General features: G+C 47.5%; 1 protein-coding gene across 2 annotated transcripts in view; it reads right to left on the bottom strand.

Moving 5' to 3' along the window:
* The window catches only part of MYO7A (myosin VIIA), a 203,237-nt gene that overhangs the window by 143,657 nt on the left and 36,901 nt on the right, over positions 1–22,679 (bottom strand). For both annotated transcript variants that reach the window (XM_088473794.1, XM_088473795.1), the window contains exon 2: positions 3,430–3,543. In XM_088473794.1, the coding sequence (XP_088329920.1) occupies positions 3,430–3,543 (114 nt within the window). The remainder of the gene's footprint in view (positions 1–3,429; positions 3,544–22,679) is intronic.

The raw sequence follows: 22,679 nt of genomic DNA, 5'->3' as shown, positions 1-22,679 counted from the left end.
AAAATCGTTCAGTTGGTCAGTCAGAATGAACTACAAACGGGAACGCGCATGAACGATAATCGTTCATCATTATAACTCAGAAACTGAACGATTTTTTCAACGATTGAACGATAACGACGTAGTTAAAGTTAAATAGTTCAAAAAATCGTTACGTGTGTATGCACCTTATGTGAGAGATTCAGTAACTGAGTTCCTGCTTGTTCCTGCTGAAAAATAGCACAGGACGTTAGGTTCGATAAGTTAATACACGAAAAATGTACGTTCTATCATGACTAATTAAATTCCCCCATATATTAAATTAATTTGTTGTTGAATGAGATAGCTGTTACACCTTATAACGCGCTAGCCTGCTATAACTTTAGGACAAGCCGCTTTTTTTATGGGCCTATTATGCTGCTCAGTCCAATGTACCTAGGGCCTGATTCAGACCCGCTCGCGAGCGGCTGTCCGCTCGCAAGTGGGTCGATGTTCTGCACTGAGCATGCGCACGACGGAGGGAGCTCCGTCGTGCGCATGCGCCAGACGCGACGAGCGAAGGATTTTCCTTCGCTCGTAGTGTCTCTTCAAAGGGGGCGTGCTGTCGATGTTGACTGACAGCACGCCCCCTTTGGTGGGCGTGCCTCCCTGACGGGGGCGTTCCCACGGGAACGCCTCCCGTCAGAAGCCGGCCCCACTGACATCACTAGTGATGTCAGTGGGAGGGATTTTGGCTCTGATAGAGCCAAAATCACTCCGGAGCTTGCGGTTGAAAACCTCAACCGCAGGCTCCGGCTCGCAGTTTCGATGGTCGCGATGGTCACGACCATCGCGGCCATCAAACTGCACGCTCGTATAGGCTGTGGGTGGTGACCCACAGCTATACGAGCGTCCAGGAGGACGCTCCTTTTTTTAGGAGGGCGGCCCTCATTCAGAGCGTACGGCTCTGAATGAGGGCCCTAGTGTCTTATATTAATCACTAGAATGAGGCCTAGCTGCCTGCTGTCCCGGCAATGTATGGGAAAGTCCCTGATTGCTGAGTTTCCCAGGAGAGCTGGTAACTGCCACTCACTTATTGTCGTAATGACGCAAATTACGTCAACAAATCTCACCTGTCTCAGTGGGCCCCGGAAGGAGGGATATTTATTGTAGGGAGAAAAACTAAAATCAGGTGAGAACCAGTATTTTTTTTTGCTTGAGATATTGCAACAATTGTTATTTATTTCCTTTAAATACTGGGCCTGATTCAGACCCGGACGATATATGCGGACGGTCGTTCAAAAAAAGGGGCCGGCTATTTAAATTGTGCGCTCGCTCATTGTGGTTTGTTGACGCCTCTATGAGAGAGCGAACGAAAAATGCACTCGCTATTTTGTAAAGACGCCCCTTTGCCGTTCGCATCACACGTCATCTCCGGTATTTATTAGATTAATCGGGTACATCAAAAGGCATCTGAACTGCTCGCAGTGCTTGTGGTAGCTTTTTCCTACCGCAATCACTGCGAGCAATTCAGGCTAAAAGACAACCAAGTGACGTGGTCGATGACGCTCCTTTACTAATTATGCACTCCCATTAAACGCCCTTTTGACCGTTTGGCACGCCTGCGTTCAGATCTCCACTCCCCCGTTTTCAAGCACCTTCCTCTGTTACCACCCACAGTCGGTACATTCTGTCAATCAAATTAGCAGCCCCTCGCTGTTTTGCGAGCGCTCGATTTCCGGCCGCAATGACTGGTTTGCGCATGCGCATTACGACCCATACGCATGCGCAGTTGTGCGAACATCGCTCAGAGCGAACGAGCGGCCGCTTACAAGTGGCTCTGAATCAGGCCCACTGTCTTTATTTTTCAGTGAATCTGCAGTTGTGAGGCTGCATTATTCTGACTTTGCAAATGTTCCTTGGTAACTCAGAATGTCGGAGGGACTCCCATAGACAAACAGCACACACGCACACAGCAGCATGCGTGAAGTAACTCATGAATACGCTTGGGGAGAAGTTTAGTTCCACTTTATAGCAGTTGCATTAAATTAGTTTTATAACAGATAATGCGAGTGGCAAATAAGTTATGAATAAACACTTAGTATACCAATGTCTTACGGGAGAAATGACCATTTGGGCTTACAGGTCCACTTGGCCGGAAAATAAATAAATTCTGATTCTGAGTCACACGCAAGTCCGCACGAGGCTGCAACTAGCGCCATAGCAAACATGAGTCAGATGGATGAAGTCCGTTTCTCTCGGTACGTGACATAGGCAATTCTGGGTGTCTACTGGGTGTATGCACAAATTACAACCGTCTAGAAGAGGGATTACCGTGGGCATCTAGTTGGCTATTTGCCCGAGTCGTACCATATTCTGATTCGTGCGTATGCCGAACGGATCCCTATTTCAGATGGATTCCTTGTACCAAGCCTGGGGTAGGTGTAAGTGTCAATACTAGCGATGACGGCAGCACTAGCGGACGGAAAGCTGGGGGCGGTGTAGTCGCATTTGAGTTCTGATCGCAGAACCTAACCTAACCCCCCTAACCCTAACCCTCCTTAGGGGTGCCTAACCCTAACTTCCCCCCCAAGTGCCTAACCCTAATCCCCCCTCTACGTGCCTAACCCTAACCACTCCCTTCCCCGCTGCCTAAACCTAAGTCCCCCGGGGGGTGCCTAACCCTCCCTCCCCCTAGCCTAACCCTAACCCTCCCGGGGGGGTGCCTAACCCTAAGTCCCCCCCGGGAGCCCTAAACCTAACCCTCCCCCCCCGCGGCTGTCCGCTCGCGGCGCCCGGCATCACTACAATCGTGATGCCGGGCGCCGGTCTCCCGGCGTCGGGGAAATGCGGGTATCTACATCTAGATGCCCGCCATTTCACCCTTGCCGGGATAAGACAGTCGGGAAGCCGGCTGCCGGTATATAGGCAGTCGGCTTCCCGATTGCTTCCCCCGGAAGGTATTATCCAGCACCAGCAGGGACATAGACTCCAAAAGGAGCCCGTCCCTGAGATGTGCCCAGAGCGCTGCTGGGACTACAGCGCAGGCCAGCTAACTGCACATGCGCTGCAGCCATTGCCGGGAAGGGTCCGGGGGTACCCTCTGCCGGCTAATTATGGGTGGTGTAGCCCATAGGCTCCAACAGACTAACGCCATCTTCAGAACCTATGGGGGCTGCGGCTGCCGGCGGGAATGGAGGGATCGCAGCAGGGGGTGATACTAAATATTTGCTGCTACCCCTGAAATCACTGAATAAGACGGAAATATTTAATGATAAATGTGCCCCTGAAAATACAGCCAATAGGTAAGGACGGAGGAATCTTTATGGGCTTCACAAGACACCCGAAAGGTCAAGGCTTATCATTGTATCAGTAAGGGGAAGGATTTACCTCAGCTAATCCCCTCACGTCCCTCTCTTATTAGATCCTGACCGCACAGCAATAAATTCGTATTATATAAACCTAGATACGTACATTTCCTTCATCATCCAGGACCTGGATCTGACCGGAGTCACAGAGCTTAACCACAGCTCCCACCGGAACATCAAACTCCCGGCCCGTCTTGAGGTCCAGCCAGACATAATCGCCCTGTAACAAAGCAGAGGAGATGTGGGTCAGCGTCACCGGTGAGGTCCAGGTTACCAATTGTTCTTAATTTACATGGACAAAAAATAATTATGTATAATCAAGCTCAGTAAGCATTTATTATAAAATGTATTTATTAACATTTTTATATATAAGACGCCAAAATACTCCAGTAATACAACAAGACTAGGTATTAACAAGTGGAGTAGGAGGGCCCTGCTCGCAAGCTTACAATCTCAGAGGACAGAGGGCCACAAAGGCCCAACGATCTGTAAATGCAGAGATAGGACCTAAGTGGCAAGGAAGGGGGTTGGGTGCATTGGCATATCTATAAAGTGCAGGGTGTGCGTGGGTCCAGACCACACAACCTGCATCATAATAATACTTACCTCTCCGGACCTCCGCATCGGTCAGTACTGCAATACTGCAGAAATCACTGGGAAAATAGTATGGCGGCCATTTCCCTGGTGTTTTGCGCATATGCAAATGAGACGTCTCCAAGAACGTGGCACGGAAGCCATTTTCCCGGAGACCTGTGCATGCACAATAGACTCTGGCACAAAGCTAGCTGCCAGAGTCTAATGCGTTGCCAGAGAGGAGGGGACTCGCATGGGTCCTGCACACGGGCCCTCTCCTCTCATAAACAACCCCTGGTTGGGAGGTTTAGTTACCTGTAGGAACACAAATATAAGTGATACTTATTACTTGCCTACTCTCCCGAAACAACCAGGAGACTCCAGACTATCGGGTGGCTCTCCCGGGCTCCCAGAAGAGTAGACAAGTCTCCCACCAGCCCTTTGCTGCCGCCCGCTGCTGCCCAGTTCCTGAGTGAAGTGGGCTTGACAATGCAATTTGCGCTGAATGACATTGTCATAGCCCTGACCTCTTCTTTAAAATGAGAATCGCATGTGTGTATAGAAGAAGTCAGGGCCGCAATGATGTGATAACTGTTCCATGTCACGCACACCGCCTGGTTGTGCCACCCCCCCCTTCCCCTCACCTCCCATCTTGTGCCGAATTCTGCAGAAGGGGCAAATATGAAATACTGTGTAGAATGATTAGAACTATTGGCAGATTTTCAGATACCCACATAGCCACGCCGGTTTTTAGAATTGTGTAGGAATATTGCAATATGGTTACATGTGTTGTAATGTGTTGCAGAATGGCGACAGTCAGGGCTTGGAAACAGCAGAAACATTAAAGTGATTACAGTGAGTAAGCAGGCCCATAACATAAATTCATTTTTGGGTTAATACATTATATTTCACTTCAGTAAGATATTAGGAAATAAAAACTGATACATCAGCGGTGTAATTGACAACTCTGACCAGCCAAACAAAGGGCCTGATTCAGAGCCGCTCGTAAGCGGCCTCTTGTTCGCTCCGAGCGATGTTTGCCCAACTGCACATGCGTACGGATCGTTATACGCATGCGCGAACCGGTCAGTGCGGTCGAAATTCATGTGCTCGCAAAATAGCGAATGCCTGCTATTTTGAGTGACAGGAAGAGGCGTATGTGGGTGGTAACAGGGGAAGGTGCTTGAAAACGGGGAGTGGAGATCTGAACGCAGGCGTGCTTAAAGGTCAAAACGGGCGTTCTATGGGTGTGCATAGTTAAAACAGCAGCGTCATTGACCACGTCACTGGGTTGTTTTATAGCCAGAACTGCTCGCAAATTTGTGGTAGCAAACACCAGCCACAAGAATAGCGAGCAGTTCATACGCTGTTTGATGTACTCGATTAATCTAATAAATAGCGGACATGACGTATGATTCGAGCGGCCTTTTCAAAATTACAACCGCAAGTTTTGTTCGCTCGCTCAGACATAGAGGCGTCAACAGACCGCAAAGAGCGAACGGTTCATTTGAATAGCCACCCCTTTTTGTTCAACGAACGACCGCAAATAGCGACCGGCTCTGAATCAGGCCCAAAAAGCGCTAAATTGTAACAAAAATCAATTGAATACATAATTAGATAAAAATAAACATAAAAATAACACATCGATAACACACACATAAACATACACAAAGCTGGTGATTAATAATGAGAATACTCTAATACCCCTTTTACACCAGAGCAAAAACCTGGGTTTTTGCTGGGTCTACCCGGGTCGTAGCTCAGTGTAAAAGGGTCCCTGAAAAATAACCTGGGTCAAGTTACCCTGCAATCCAACCCAGGTAGCTACCAGGGTTGGACCCAGGATGGACCCAGGAAATGGTGCAGTGTAAACGGTGCAACCCGGGTTATCTGACCTGGATCATGCCTAAAATGAGCTGATTGGTGGATGTGGAGCATTCACCTCCCACTTTTTATGACCTCACAGGTTTAGCAGGGCAGACCTGAGTTCAATGTGAACAGGGCTGACCTGGGAGTAACCCAAATTAAAGGTGCAGTGTAAATGGGTCTGACCAGGGTTGGAACCATGTCCAAAAACCCAGGTCGGACCTGGGTTTTTGGTGGAAAAGAGGTATAACTAAGCAAATTGGGTACACCTCTGCAGTAGGTGTATCTCAAAAATTGCCCTAAGAAAAAACAGTTCCACCATATGGTTTTGATTATCCGGGTAGGTAATGTGTTTCAGACATCAGAGTCACTATAATTTAAATCTCACCCTTGAAGGTATAAATACGTTTGTTTTGAAGTTGGTACTTAATAACAAAGCACCAATTAATGTCAGTCATCTGTAGAAAGTGATTCTGAGGTTCTTCAGCATATCTTCATTGGTATGAACCTTAGTCACAGTAAGATAAAGTACTGTCCATACGCGTGTGTTAAAGACTGGTTCCCATAAATCAGTTGTAATAATGTGTCTTACCGCCGGCCGGCTGTTACACAAAAAGTCCTGCTCTGTCAGCAGAAGACAGACGGGACTCTCCAGTCGCCACTCGCAGTTGTCCTATTAATGTCAAGTGGTGGAGTTTTGGGGCTGAGTTGCTGGTTTATAATAGTGAGTTCCTGGTTGGGTGGCCTCTTGCCTCTTTGACCCTCCCCCCACCCCCTCACACACTTAGGGGTACATTTTGTAAAGTGAGAGTTTTTAGAAGTGAGTTTTAGAAGAGATGTTGCCCATAGCAACCAATCAGATTCTACATCAAATTTAACTAGCACATTCTAGAAGATAATAGCTAGAATCTGATTGGTTGCTATGGGCAACATCACTTCTACAACTCACTTCTAAAAACTCTCACTTTAGTAAATTTACCCCTTATTGTGATTGTCTGCATTATTGTTTTGTGGGAAAGACAAATAACAGCAATTGTCTTGTAGGTCTTGAGGTGCGCTCCCCACCTGTACACGGGTGTAGGCTGATCGTCCCCTACTGGGGTCAGCGACACCACCAGTTCCGATGGGCCTCTTTGTGCTTAATTGGGAGAGGAGATTGGATACCTTAAGTTGTTGGCAATGGGCTGGCAGTTGGCCTGCATCTATAGCTGGGTACGCACTATACGATATATCATCAGTAATATCAACCGCGATGGATCGAAATGACCATCGTTTTCTGTGTACCCTGAAAACCACCCAATTCATTGTTCGATGAGTTGGGTGGCTGCATCGTCCCATCAAATAAGCTGCAGATGCCACAATGCCACGGATGATGCGGTATAGTTACATTAGACATGTAACAATATATGTTGCAGCTTCGTACAGCGGATCGTGCAGTGTGTACAGCAATGCGATATATTGTTACATGTGCAAGAGGACATGTGTGACAAGCTGGGGAGCATGGGGACATGTATGATAAATGCTGGTACCCTATGGCGGAGGAGCCGGAAGGCATACAAAGAAGCATATGTGGCTCTGATGATATATGTGTAATATATTTTAAGCTTTTCTTGTGTTCTTATAATAAAACTCAAATGTACTCCCCCCCCCCCTCCTCCCAAATCTCCAGAACTTTTCTGAGTGGTCCACAATTTTTTTAAAGTTGAATAGCCCTGCTTTAGATAGTTTGATACAGCTTCCACCATGGTGACAGATCACGATTGGATATACTTGTGTGTCCTTCCCATAGAGGTGATACTAAAACCCAAAGAAGCTTCATCATTTTTCAAGAGTGGTAAAGATAGAGAAGTGCAGAGGGCCTAGGACACAGCCTGTCATTATGGGGATTGTATTACAAGAGGGTCTATATGGACATTATCACACATGGAGTGCCCATCTGGACCTACCGAGTAAAACTCAAGTTGCTGGATACTTTGTTTAATTGTTGCCAAGAAATGAGCCAACAAAAAAGAAAATAAACAATAAAAAGGTGGAGGCAGTGGAGTTGATGTCTCCCTAGTGAAAAGTTCTCACATCATTTATTATTTAGGGGATTGCAACTCGGTAGCAATCAGCTTCCAGGAAACACATAAAGCCAAATTGATCATCCCCTTTATGATATTTTGTGGGTTTGGTGTTGACAATGTGGTAGTGAGTCTATTGTTGTTTTTATTCCTCTGCTATTGATAATTTTTCTGGTCATTTTGAGGTTTCACGCTGAGTTGGAACAGAAACAACACCATAAAGAAAGACAAACCGCTAAAGCTATTTGTATAAATAATTAAACGTGTGGTTTCTAAAATAAAAAGTGTGCGAGAACCCAGGAGATGCCATTCCCGAACTGAAAGGAAGATCCAAAACAGCAAGGATCAGGCACACACCACAAATAAAGATGCAATCCCATATAAATGTCAGATGACCAGATTCAACAGTCACCAGACATGATGTTACCATAAAGATTTTGGCAAGTGGTTATCCGTCATGGAGTTCCCAATATGAACAGCTCACACCAAGCGTCCAATCACTGCTAATCAGCTGCACTGTGTGTTCCAGACACCGTTGCTTTCATTACAGAGGCTCCTTCCAACGGGATTTTATCCGTTCAGCAAAACCGCTCTCAGCAGCGATTGCCAGGTATATTCTAGAGGAAAACTGCTGGGATGACACACTCCAATGACATTTATCACTTGACTGCTAAGGTCACATGAGATGCTCCTGGATTCTGCTAGACACACCCACAAGGTGCTGGTAAATATCCCCTAGGCATCATTTTTCATTACTAAAATAGTGTTAAATAAATTATTAATGACATATTATTAATCTAATTTATTAATTCAAAATAAAAAAAATACAATTGAAAATGAATAACATTTGTTGAAAAACATTCACCAGTTAAGCGGTTAATGGAAGTTTATGGGGATATATTTGCAGCATAATGACTGCAGACAATTCACCGCTGTGATGCTACTGTGTGCAGTTATGTAAGCCCATTATACCTTCAGTTTTCAAGATTGCAATCCTGGATTGTATAAGTAGTGTAATTGAAACTATTGCTGTTGAATATCCCCTTCTTGGGTTCCCTCTCCACCCAAGTCCTCTGATCTGACCAGCTGGGGCCTACCTGTGCATACAGTTAATAAGCCCATGCTCAGAAGAGACTGTAACCAGTAGGGTTAATGTTAGTGTGATCCTTGTCCCACATTTATTTGTTGTTCAAGCAGGGGCGCCTTAAGATACAAGGGGGCCCGTGTGCACTCCCTGTGCGGGACCCCCTCCTCGCTCCCCGGTATTCGGCTGGTCATCCACCGGAGCATTAGTAGACTCCGGGCACTAGAGTGTTCCCGGAGTTTACTGCGCATGTGCAGAACACCGGAATAATGGCCGTGGCGGCCATTTTTCCGGTGTTCTGAGCAGCGCTGACACCCGACGCGGGACCACAGACAGGTAAGTTTTGAAATATATGGGTGCAGTGTGTGCGGTGCGGGGTCCCCCTGGACCCGGGGGCCCGTGTGCCCCACAGACACTGCACCCATTATAGATACGCCACTGTGTTCAAGTTTTGTGTATGTCCTTTTTGTTCAAATTTGTGCAGGTCACTTAGTGACTTGCGCAGATGAGTAGTTATTGAGCTTAAATGTGCTGAATAAGGTAGTTCTCGTAATAAAACACAGGCCGGTGGCCTTGACAATTTATGTAGATAAACATGCAAATTAATATGTTTTATTCATAATTGGGGCAATACTGCCCCTTGCTGCTAATAAAAGTAGAGAATTAACATATGCATTCTGGGGAGACGGCCCCCCCCTCCAATGTCACGGGGGTAAATGGTGAATTCATGTAACACATGTCAGCCTTACTAAGTTGGGACCATGCTGATTGAGCCAATATGGATGAATGGTGTCCAGTATGCACGTTCTTCAATCTGGGTGTCTGATTAAGACAAATGGGGCTCCCCAGGGAGTGTTGAAATTGATGCATTGAATCTAAACCTTAGCTAAGTATATATTTTATATTTATATGATTCTGTGTGTTGCTACTCGGTCACTACCCATTTTCACTAATAAACGTGTAGTAGTCCAGTGTATGACTTCCCAACCGACAGCAGAGGCCCCTGCGCCTCTCTAATGTAAAGTAAAATATAAAGATATAATGCGATTGCACAACATGTGAATTAAATGGTCAGCTAGAGGTTGTAGTGACATACAGTGTTGGGGAAATGCCTCAGGACATGCCTAAAATGGGATGGGTATGGGATGGCGATGCTCAGGATCCTGGCGGTGAGAATCACAATGCCGGCCTCCCGACAGGGTTAGGATAATGGCACCTGTCGGTAGGTATCCTAAGTGCGGTTCGGATTCTGTGGAATCCGAACCGCTCCGAACATTGGGGATCCGAGTCCACCTGAACCCTGACTCGGATCCCCGTTCGGGGCTGAACGGCGGCCGCCTGATGTTGGATTCTCACTAGAGAATCCGACATCAGGGCTCCTCTAGTGTAGGGCAGAACGCTGTGATAGCGCTCTGCCCTACACAGACACAAACACACAGTCGCCAGCGGCAGCTGTGTGTTTGTTACAGCAGCCAATGAGAGTCACACAGACTCTCATTGGCTGCTGCATGGAGGGAGCCGGCTGGAGCTCACACATGAGCTCCGTCTTCGGGCTCCCTCCTCAGCGTGTGACAGCAGAGCGGACGGCGCGGGAGCGGGGATACAGGTAAGTTTTTTTTGTTTACTTGTGCAAGGGCCGGGGGCGCTACTGGGGGGGTGTCTGCTACTGGGGGTGCGGGGGGGCCATACTACTGGGGGGGCTATACTACTGGGGGGGTCTGCTACTGGGGGTCCATACTACTGAGGGGCCTGCTACTGGGGGGGGCTATACTACTGGGGGGGTCTGCTACTGGGGGGGTCTGCTACTGGGGGGGCCATACTACTGAGGGGCCTGCTACTGGGGGGGGGGCTTACTACTACTGGGGGGGGCTTACTACTACTGGGGGGGGCATACTACTGGGGGGGCTTACTACTACTGGGGGGCATACTACAGGGGGGCTACTACTGGGGCAGCCTACTACTGGGGGGGGCCTGCTACTGGGGCAGCCTACTACTGGGGGGGCATACTACTGGGGGGGCCATACTACTGGGGGGGCTGCTAATGGGGGGCATACTACTGGGGGGGGCATACTACTAGGGGGCATTCTACTGGGGGCACTGCATAGGGGACCCTACTACTAAGGGGACTGCATAGGGGGTACCACTGCTGGGGGCATTGTGTAAGGGACACCGCTACTGTGGGCATTGTGTAAAAGGGGCACTACTGTGGGCATTGTGTAAAAGGGTCACTACAGTGGGCATTTTGTAAAAGGGGCACTACTGTGTGTCGTAACATAAATAAGAGACACTACTTTATGGTGTAATGTGAATCAGGCCCTATGTGCGGTGTAATGTGAATAAGATTGTGCACTGTGACTCCTTGGGCTGTAGCCCACTATGTAAACAAGTACTGTGATTCTGCTGGCCGTACCCCACTGGGTGGGTGCACTACTTTTCATTTCTGCCACTGCTGTGTGGCAATGTGTCATAGATGTGCTTTATACTGTGGTGTCTGTGTCGTTGTGCCGCTGCTTTGTCGCTTAGTAACCAGTCAGCTCACTGCAACCTTTGGCCAATAATGTTGAAAACAATATTATAAGCTGTGATATGGTCTAAATTGACTGGAAATTAATGTTATTGTGGTTAATAATACTCTAGGAAGAAAAAAAAGACCAATTTATGTGATTTTAGCTTTTTTTGTCAATTTTTGTAAACAAATCCAAATCCAAATCCAAAGCCAGTCACCGCAGTTTGGCAAATCCAAATCCGGAAGACGAATTAGAACCAAATCCAAATCCGGCAAAAATGGTCCGGCGCACATCCCTAATCCTAACCCTCCCCCTTTCCCTAGCCTAACTCTCCATCCTTGGTGCCTGAACCTAACTTCTCCCCTGGTGCCTAAACCTAACCTCCCCCGCACTCTAAACCTAACCCTCCCCCCTTAGTGCCTAACCCTCCCCCTAGTGCCTAGCCCTCCCCCTTAGTGCCTAACCCTAACCCTCCCCTTGGTGTCTAACCCTAACCCTCCCCCTAGTGTCTAACCCTAACCCCGCTACTTAAGTAACAGGATGCCGGCCCACGTGGATTCTGACAGGTATCGGAATTCCGGCGCCGGCATTCTGACCACCGGAATCCTCGCAGTCGAGATATTGACCACATCCCTCTAAAATGTATGATTGAATAATTACATTATACCGCTTTATGCACTAGATGAATTCATCATTTGCAAAAAGCTGAAGGTCAAATCTTGCAGCGTTCAGTGTAGATTCCAGAGAATCTTTTTTTCAAAGTAATTTTTTACACTGATTTCAATAGTGTCCAAACCTTTCTGACTTAAGTAGCTGCTACAAATTGTCAGTGTGCCTCAGCCTTTTACCAGAGACACCTGAGAGATGCGTGAAGGCAGCTGACTTTGAGACAGTCAGCGTTGCATTAACTGAACCAATGCTTCCTTGTGTGTGGTAGAAAGCCACATCCACTGATTATGTCTAGCGCTTCCTTAGTGTTAGGCTGCCCGCAAACCCTCTCCCCACTGATTTAAGTATTACTACATTGCCATGCGCACAGCAGCTGTGAGGAGGACATACCTCCCAGGGCCGGTTCTAGATTTTGTGGAACTGAGGGCCTGATTCAGAGCCGGACGCTCTGACAAGAGCGCTCGCTCTGAATCAGGGCCCTGCTACCTAAAATTGGAGCGGCCTCCTGGCCGCTCGCATAGCTGTGGGTGACCACCCACAGCTTATGCGCGCGGGCAAAAAGATGGTCGCGATGTTCAAGACCATCGCGACCATCGGGCTTGCGACGAGACCCTGCGTTAGGGTCTCTCTGCCGCAAGCCCAGGAGTGCTTTTGGCTCTATCAGAGCCAACAGCACTCCCACAGACATTACTAGTGATTTCAGTGGGGCCGGCTCCAGACGGAAGGCGTTCCCATGGGAAAGCCTCTGTCTGGGCAGCAACGCCCCTGGCACGCCCACCAAAGGGGGCGTGCTGTCACTCACCATCGACAGCACGCCCCTTTGGTGCTAGACCCATAACGACGGCTTGGCCGTCGCTATGCGGGTCTCGCGCATGCACACGACGGAGCTCCCACCGTCGTGCGCATGTGCACTAGGGCACCATCGACCCGCTTGCGAGCGCTCAGCGCTCGCGAGCAGGTCTGAATCAGGCCCTCAGGGTGAGAGCTTCCTTTGGTGCCATGAGCTCAGGGGGCGCGGCCCGATTGGGGGACGTGGCCATGGCTGCCGAAAGAAAAAAACAAACAAAGAAAATAGTAATTTCTGAGCAACTAGGGATAGCCATCGGTATGGTTACCATCGATGGCAAAATAGGTGACCATCGATGGTAATCAACTATGCAATGGATTACCATCGATGGCTTCACCAACCGATGGTCATCCCTGTTCCATGACTGACTGGCCCGTGGGCCAATCATAATGGGGGGCGTGTCTTCACGGGTGTCAGGGGTGAAGCTATGCTCAGTGTCCCGGCAACTTGAAAAAAAACAAAAAAAACTATTCGGTTATGTTCTTCCATCGATGGAGGGAGACCATCTGGTTCTCCCCCATCGATGAGAAAAACATTAGATTTCGGCCATAAACCATCGATGAATATGAATTATCGATGGCCAAAAGCCATACCTATGAGCAGCACAACAGGGGAAGCGCTGTTTGACGGGGGTGGTAGAAGGCTATTTGCCAGGAGAGAGCCATTTGCCAAATTCTTACCTTGTGAAGGCAGGCGTGTCCCTCATCATTGCTGCTGCTCCTCCGTCTTCTTTCTCCCTCGGCTGCTCCCAGAATGCCATGTGTGATGTCGTCACCGGCATTCTGGAAGACTGGAATTCCCAGTGCGAGGGAACAGCAGTGCTGTTTGTAGATATTGTGCCACTGCAGCCGAGGGAAAGAGTGGGTGGGCGCTGTCAGATTAGACTGCGCCGGAGGGATGACTGCGGCTGAGGCCTCAGGCCACAGCACCCTGGGCGATAGCCCTGCTTGCCATCCCCTAGAACCGCCACTTATACCTCCCAACCTTCCTGCAGTTGGGACAAATGATAAGCGGGATGGTGGCACAGTCCCTTCGATTTAGGAAGGTTCCTTCTTAATCAGGACAGTTGGGCGGTATGGTAGCCTACTTTAGAGACTGGCGCTTCGGTAGTCTACTGTATAGACAGGGGCTTCCAACCCCATTTTCAACGCGCAATCAAATTATGTCTACAAATCAACTTTATGACCTCATCCTTATATTTGTCATCATTTAATTAGAAGGCACCAGAAAGGGGCTGTACAAAGAGACCATAGAGAAACAGCACATTAATTACAATACAGAACATTACCAAATAATACACAGTTACAATAGCAGAACAAACAGCAACGAGGTACAAGATCAGGCTGAGAATAATAGCCTGGGGAGCAGGTGACTTATAGTTGTGCTGGTGCCATTTATAGCTAGTGGATAAGGACACAAGGGAACTGGTGACTCAATCTAAAGGAGAGGGGTGTACTGTACAACAGAGAGGGTGAAATTGGTGGGACAGTAGGTAATGGGCGGAAGTTAGGAAGAGGGTTGGTGGGCCAAAAAGGGAAAGCTTCATTTTCAGTGTACGAAATTGTGGGGACTGGTGGATAGTCTGAGCGGGATCCAGAGTGAGTTCCAGAGGTGGGGAGCAAATGTGGGTGAAGTCTGGGAGGAAGGAGTGAGAAGAGATAATGAAAGTGGTTGTGAGATGAGGGAGTGTGGCCTGGCAATGAGGCTGGACATGTAGGGAAGAGACAAGTGACTGAGGGATTTATAGGTGAGGGTGAGGATAGGAACTGAATTCTCCAGGGGACAGGAAGTCAGTGTAGTGACTGATAGGGAGGCCTATGCCGAGTGACAAGAGAGGAAAGTAAAATGAATAACGGCGTTAAAGATGGATTGAAGTGGGAGGAGTGGGTGAGAGGAAAGCCAGAGAGCAGGAGGTTGCAATAGTCCAGGCAGGAAATGAGAGTGCTAGATGCATCTAGGGATTGATAATGGAAACATTACAAAGGTGGAAGCAGAATGATTGGCAGAGGGACTTGATGTGGTTACAATTAACCTAACTTTGGTTTTACAGAAATATTAATCCTACTGGTGATTCAGCTTTGTCCAATGGCTTTTATTGCCTGGGTTTCCCTTTGTTCCTCATTCCTTCTGAACCTGGCTATGCCACTGGGTGGGGTCATAGGTAGAGACAGGGAAGTCACAGTTGTAATGGTAGAAGGACAACCAAGAGAGGACTGTGTCATGGAGACCAAGCGAGTAGTGACTGCAGATGAGGGAGTTGAAGATTGCAAAGAAGCGATAGATGTTAGAGGACTGGGTGGAGGTGAGCTTCAATAGTACTGTGTGAGAGCATTCATGGATGGTTAAGTATGGAATGCCAGGTTTGTGGTGAGGATTATCACAGGCTGATAGTGACAGCTGGGGTGGCAGAGTTGATGGTGCTGTTGTAAAAGGAAACAGCATGGTCAGGGCAGGGAAGTATGGAGATGGTGGACATAGTTGAATCAAGGGAAAAGGAAAGTGTCACGGTTGGGGAGGCCAAGGTTACGAATGGAGAGGGTAGCCTTGGGAGGGAGGGAAGGTGGAGGGATTGGGGAAAAGGGTAAAGGAGATGATGGTCAAAGAGTGTGAATGTGGAGTAAGTAAAGTCAGATATCAGTGGTGGGAAAAGACCAGATCAAGGGAGTGGTCGCTGAAATGGAAATGAGAGAGAGGGGGAGTGGGAAGGGGGTATGACCCTTAAAGTGCAATGGGGAGAGGAAAATACACCTACATCACTACCTTGCTGGCTTCCAGGAATAGGGGTGTGGGAGAAAGACAGGCTTCCAGAAAAGAGAGAGTTGGGTGTTGGTGACAGACTAGGGGGTCTATTTACTAAGCAGTGCTAGGAGACAGAGTGAAAAGTGATAAGGTGCCAGCCAATCAGCTCCCAACTGTCATCTCACAGGCTGTGTTTGAAAAATGACAGTTGGGAGCTGATTGGCTGGCACCTTATCACTTTTCACTCTGTCTCCTAACACTGCTTAGTAACTAGACCTCTAAGAGAGTCAATATTTAGTCACAGTAAGAGGGTTTAGAAAGTTAATAAGGAGATATAAGATATAGATATAAGGTTGTGGATGGAGGCTTGTTTATTACACATAGGGCCTCATTCAGACCCGTTCGCAAGTGGGTCGATGGTGGGGAACTTCTCACGCGCCGCATGCGCACAGCGCGTGCGCAAGCCTCGGAGCGAGAGAGAAATTCTCTCACTCCAAGGCTCGCTACAAAAGGGGAGGCTGCTCGATGTTGATCGACAGCTCGCCCCGTTTTGTAGACGTGGTGGGGGGATGGCCAGACAAACAGAGGAGTTCCTGAAGGAATGCTTGCCATTTGTAGGCGGCCCTACTGACATCACCAGTGATGTCAGTAGGGAGCTTCCTGCTCTGTTAGAGGAGGAAGTTGCCTGGGGCTTGCGGTAGACGGGACCCTACCGCAAGGGTCTCCTCGCAAGCCCCGATGGTTACGATGGTCTTGACCATCGCGACCATCAACCTGGCCGCTTGCTAAAGCTGTGGGTAGTCACCCACAGCTTAGTGAGCGGCCAGGAGGCCGGATCTTTACAGAGAAGCGGCCGCCATCATTCAGAGCGAGCACTCGCATTTTGCGAGCGGCTCTGAATGAGGTCCATAGACCTTGCATTCCAGAGGGCTCAAGAGAATGGGAGGGAGGGCTTGGAGAGGGCAGGTGTGAATGAGGTTGGCAGGGTTAATGGTGAGTAGGTGTGAGTCAGGTTTGGAGTGGGGGGAAGTCACCAGACGCTAGGGGACTAAGGCAATGGAATGAGGCCAGGGGAGATGGGCAGAGAAAGAAACAAGAAACAACACCTCTCTGGAGTCCCGCGTCAGCTGGCGCTGCAGACAGAAATCACCCGGGAAAATGTTGCGGCGGTCATTTTCCAGAAGATTTGCACATGCGCAAAAGGGAAGTCTTGCGTAATATAACATGGGCACCTTGTTCCCAGAGAGCTGCACGTGCCCAGTAGACTACAGCATAAAGCCAAAGTGTACTGCACTGCCAGAGAAAAGGGAGCCTGCACAGAGGAAGCACACAGGTCCCTTCCTCACTTAAACCGCCCTGATTGGAGGAGCACAGAGTCCTGTCTGATGTGTGGAGAGTGGGACTGCAGGGTTGGGGGAATTCGGAATTGCAAGCACTAGGGGTGGGATGGGAGGAAATGATAAATGAGGGAAAGTAGGTCAGGTGGCATGGATGGCGTAATTGAGGAGGCAGTGATCAGGGTTGGGCTAGGGATGCTGGTGGTGGATGCAGGTGTGCTGGAGGCTGAAGGGGATAGAGGGGTGAGGTACAGTATGTATAAAGTATATGATATGTCAGTGGTAGTTAAGACAAAGAAAAGGAAACTGCATTGGCCGATGGGACAACGGTAAAATAGGTGTGGAACCGAAAGCCGGCATTCAAAATCTCAACACGTACAGAATGTTGACATGTCAAATGTCGACACTGACATAATGTCGGCTGTCGAAGTCAAATAATTGGTTGGGATCGCTTGTAAATTATTATCTGACAATCTAGTCGTCGATGGTCTGTTGAAGAGCGAGTTGGACGATGCTCTGCATCAGCTCAGTCTGATTGCAGCAAAAATGTGTATTTGTGCCTAACAAATTAATTAAAATATGCACAGAGACTAGTATGTTCAAAGGAAGTGGTCTAAATGCAAAATTACGAATCATTGTCAGCAAACTGCAAATCGTAAACAATTGTGTGCTTTTTTTTCCAGTACTGTTTTGGTTCAAAGGAACTGGCATGTAGACTTTGAATAGGCAGAGGAAAACCTTTGAATTAGCTATCAGACAAGGTGGCAACGGCAGATAGCTGGAGGTGTCCCCCTGATTGGAAGTGAACCTTGCTGCTTGTAACACCTTGCACTGTCGTTTTAAAATATGTTAGAAATGGATAATATATATATTAATCCATCACAAATACCCTAAATTACATAACACACATAGACTTACATGCATACACACATTAAATAAAACATATAAATATACACGACGCACAGCGCGCAGTTGCGATGTTTATCAAAGCACAAAACACATAAACGCACCACACATATTAGCAAAACTACGCAATATTCTCACACACATACCAAAACTTATAAAAAGGTTCCTCCACATTAAAAGGTTAATATTAGAGGTTTTATACATTATCAAGTTTATTGTGAAATACATATATTTGGTATCTAAGGTTTAGTATATGATAAGCAGACCATGTTTGGTGCCATTCTAAACCACTGTTTATTTGCAGATATTCGGTTCTATCGGCAAGGAGATCGCAGCAGGCATTCGCAAGATATGATTTATAGGTTAGAATGGATCTCTGTATGTAGTGTTTCTTTATTAGTTCTTGCCTACACAAAGAAGCAGTTAGAAAGCTGATCCATACCTCTGATGACACCATATGAACTAACCAATGAACTGAGTGACCTGAAGCCAGAATCAATGAGCATCTGTTATTCTGTGCCTTTGTTGTCTTTGAAACCTGTACCGAATATAGGCTTGTAAGCTGGGGCAGTAGTCAGTCATTCCTCCATATCCTTGGGTGACGGTGACCGCAGATTCAGGATTGAAATACTGCATACTGGGCCAGTGCGCATGCGTAAGTATTGGTTAGTACCTTTATATACACAAAAAACCAGCGCTGAATAAGATGGACGGTGTAATATAAACCACAAAGTTTTATTTAAAAAACAGAAATACCTCAAATAAAAAATGAATGGGTAAAGAAGACCACCCAGCTTCTTCTACTCCTGAAGAAGCTGGGTGGTCTTCTTTACCCAGTGAAACGCGTTGAGACCCCTCTGTACTCCTGTGATACTGCTGGACTATAATTTGGACTCTGCTCTACTCCTCCTGGACCCCTTTGGCATATACTGGTACTTTCCATGTGGATTGATTACACATCTCACTAAGTGCTGCATCTGGAATGCTAAGGACTGTGCTGGTGATTTACACACCACCTCATGGTAATTAAGTGTTGCCTTCATATATCTATTCATCTGTATGGGACGTATTGGAGGTTGTCCTAGGTCCAGCTGTTTATTACACAGGAACAGACATTCATTCATCTTGTTCTATTGTGAACTTTTATTCATTAATTTTTTATTTGAGGTATTTCTGTTTTTTAAATAAAACTTTGTGGTTTATATTACACCGTCCATCTTATTCAGCGCTGTTTTTTTGTGTATATATTTGTATGTTGTTTCCTTATAGGGACTGACTATCCCTTTATCACCAGCTGCTTTGTGACAGCGCGTCCATCCCCCCTTTTTATATTGGTTTGTACCTTGTTAATGTATCATCTTTTGCGCTAATTGTAATTAGATCACAGCGTGTAACTAAATGCTTTTTATGTGAATAATAACTTTTGTGCTTTGGAACCACACTCAAAGTCTGGAAAGCGATTATTTCATATGCGTACGCAACGTTAAATAGCAACATTTAGGGTGTTTAGATTATTATAAATTCATACGGTATTGCCAGAATGTCAACATTGGGAATGACAACAATGCAATTTTGAAAAAAAAAAAATTCACCTCACCCGAACCCTAACCGCATACCCACCCGAACCCTAACCCTAACCCAACTCAAACCCTAATATAACACTAATCTAACAATAACACAAACTCTAATCTAACTTTAATCCTAATATTACACTAATCTAACACTAACCCTAACCCAAACCCTAATCTAACCAAACCCAAGCCCTAATATAACAATAATCTAACCCTAACCCAACCCCTAATCTAACAATAATCTAACGCAAACCCTAATTTAACCCAAACCCTAATATAACACTAATCTAACCCTAACCCAAACCCTAATCTAACCCAACCCAAACCCTAATATAACAATAATCTAACCCTAACATAAACCCTAATCTAACCCTAACCCCACCCAAATCTAACAATAATCTAACCCAACCCTAATCTAACCCTAACCATCTAACCCAAACCCGAATCTAACCCTAATATAACACTAATCTAACCCTAACACAAACCCTAATCTAATCCTAACTCAAACCCTAATCAAAACCCTAACCATCTAACCCTAACCCAAACCCTTATATAACACTAATCTAACCCTAACCCAAACCCTAATCTAACACAAACCCTAATATAACCCAACCCAAACCCTAATATAACAATAATCTAACCCTAACACAAACCCTAATCTAACCCTAACCCAACCCCTAATCTAACCCTAACCATCTAACCCTAACATAACACTAATCTAACCCTAACACAAACCCTAATCTAACCCAAACTCAACCCAAACCCTAAACTAGCAATAATCTAACCCTAACCATCTAACTCTAATTTAACCCTAACCCAAACCCTAATATATCACAAATCTAACACAAACCCTAATCTAACCCCAACCCAACCCAAACCCTAATATAACACTAATCTAACCCAACCCCTAATATAACACTAATCTAACCCTAATATAACCCTAACCTTAATCTAACCCTAACCCTAAAATCGGGTGTGGAGATTCTGGATGTCAACATTCAGGCTCTTTACCAGTCTCCTTCCTCTCCCTGCATAATGTGCCGCTGCGAATGCGCTGCCATATAGCGGCCAGCGGTAGTATACAGGGGGGAAGGCAATCACACTGATGCCACCCCTCCCCATTCTGGAAACACCCCTGAGAACACCTGGTACACTCCCATCCCCCAATTATGAATGCACTTGGAGGGGTTTAAATAGTAATATTTGGGCAATAAAGACAGGTGATTTTTTTTAGGTGATTTACTCAAAAAAACTGAAAAATGGGTGTAATGATGTGTGACATGTAAAGCAGACAGGGCCGGCTCTACCAGTGCTGTTGAACAGGGGCGCACCCCTCCCCAACATCCCGATTTCAGTGGGACAGTACTGTCCCGCTGTTACACCCGTGGGCCGAAGTGGCCCGCGGGTGGTCAAATTGGGAGGCTGGGGACCCCCACCGGCGCAGCATCTGTTCAGTGATGGGAGAGGGCTGGGGGAAGCCCAGCTATTGAGGCTCCCCCCAGCTTGACGTTATTTGGAGGCATGCCATGCGGGCACGCCTTCAAATAACGTCACATAGGGGGCGTGGCCTATGGTAATTAGGCCATGCCCCATTTTTGGTCATTTTGAACTTCCAGATGGGAGCTGCCAGGGATTTTTCCAGCTTTCTACAAACTTGATTTTAAACACAAATACCCTTAAGATGATATATTGGCCTATCAATTGATCAGCCAATATATCTGTTGCCCGTCGGGCAGTGTGTACCAGCGATATGTCTGTGAATGACGTCGTTCACAGACATATCGCGTCGGCTGTGCTGTACAGACAATGGACAGATATATCTGCAGACATATAGTATCTGTCCATCGGCTGAGTGCCCGTACACAAGCAGCGGCCGCTGCGGGGAAGGGGCAGACACGCCCCCAACCCGCCCCCTGGCCAGCGGAACCCGCAGCTGCCTGGAAGATGATGGCCTTCAGTGTGTATGAACGACCATCATCTGCAGATATATCTGTTCGGTGTGTACCCAGCATTAGAGACATTTTTATGTGCCCCAAATGACTGTAAAGGCTTGTATCTGCTGGCTATCAGTATTCCATCATTAATTTAAAAAAAACTGTATAAATCATCCATTTGTCACCATGTAACAGCCTCAAATACTGTATATGGCCACCAGCAGCCTTCTATATGGTCCTGTTATCTCATTTGCCACTTTCTAGGGGCTCATGGTGATTTCCCGACTTTTACATGCACTTCACCCAAGGTTGCACGTTGTAGAATTAACGCACAGCATTGCCATGATACCCGTGAACAGGGGCGCCGAGAGGGGGGGGGAGTGGGTACAAATGACCTGGGCCCGGGCTTTCTGACGTCGCCCCTCCTCCCTCACAGCAGCACAGCACACAGTGTGAGCAGCAGCCATAGCAGTCTCCTATGCCTGTGGGGAGGAGCGATCACACTGATCGCGCCCTCCTGGCTTTGCGCCGGGCTGAGGGGCTTAGAGCGCCCCCCTCACCAGTGTGAAGGGGCGCTGAAAATCCATTTTTTTTTTCGAAGGGGGGGTGGACACACATCCCGCAATTAGGCCACGCCCCCTGTTACCCGGGACCGCCGCAGCTCTTGGTGAGCATGCCCGTGAATGGCCGTCTACAATGAAAATAGATAGAATAACAGAAAACAGTCTGACTGCTAGGGTACGGTATCCCTACAGTCACAATGCTGATGGTCAGAATCATGACAGCGGCATCCTGATGATCAAATTCCAGTCAGATTTTGGTAAGTATTTTAACCTTACCCTAAACCTCCCCCTAACCCTAACCCACCCTCGCAGCCTAAGCCTAACCATCCCTTCTTGCAGCCTAACCCTATCCTCCCCTACCACAACCTAACTCACCCCTCCCTAATTGCAGGAGGCGTGGCCACACCCTCTTAGTTAAAAATTAATGAATAAGATTTTCAGGGCAGTGAATCGGCACTACGCCTTGGGGGGGTGGGCCCAGTGAGGCGCATAACCGACTTGATCGCTCCCCTCACAGGCTGGGCTGCTGTGATGTAAGGGGGGGGGGGGGGCGGTGCCGGACCTGGGTCCCCACCAGGCCCCTCTAGCAAGCTCGGGCCCGGGTAATTGGTACCCGCTCCCTCCCCTCTCGGCGCCCATGCCTAACCCTAACTGTCCTAGAGCCTAACCCTAACCCCCCATCTCCAGCCAAACCCTA

This window comes from Taudactylus pleione, unplaced genomic scaffold, assembly GCF_031769625.1.
Source record: "Taudactylus pleione unplaced genomic scaffold, aTauple2 ptg000140l, whole genome shotgun sequence".
NCBI classification, from domain to species: Eukaryota; Metazoa; Chordata; class Amphibia; order Anura; family Myobatrachidae; genus Taudactylus; species Taudactylus pleione.
This window is presented reverse-complemented; position numbering and strand designations above follow the sequence as displayed.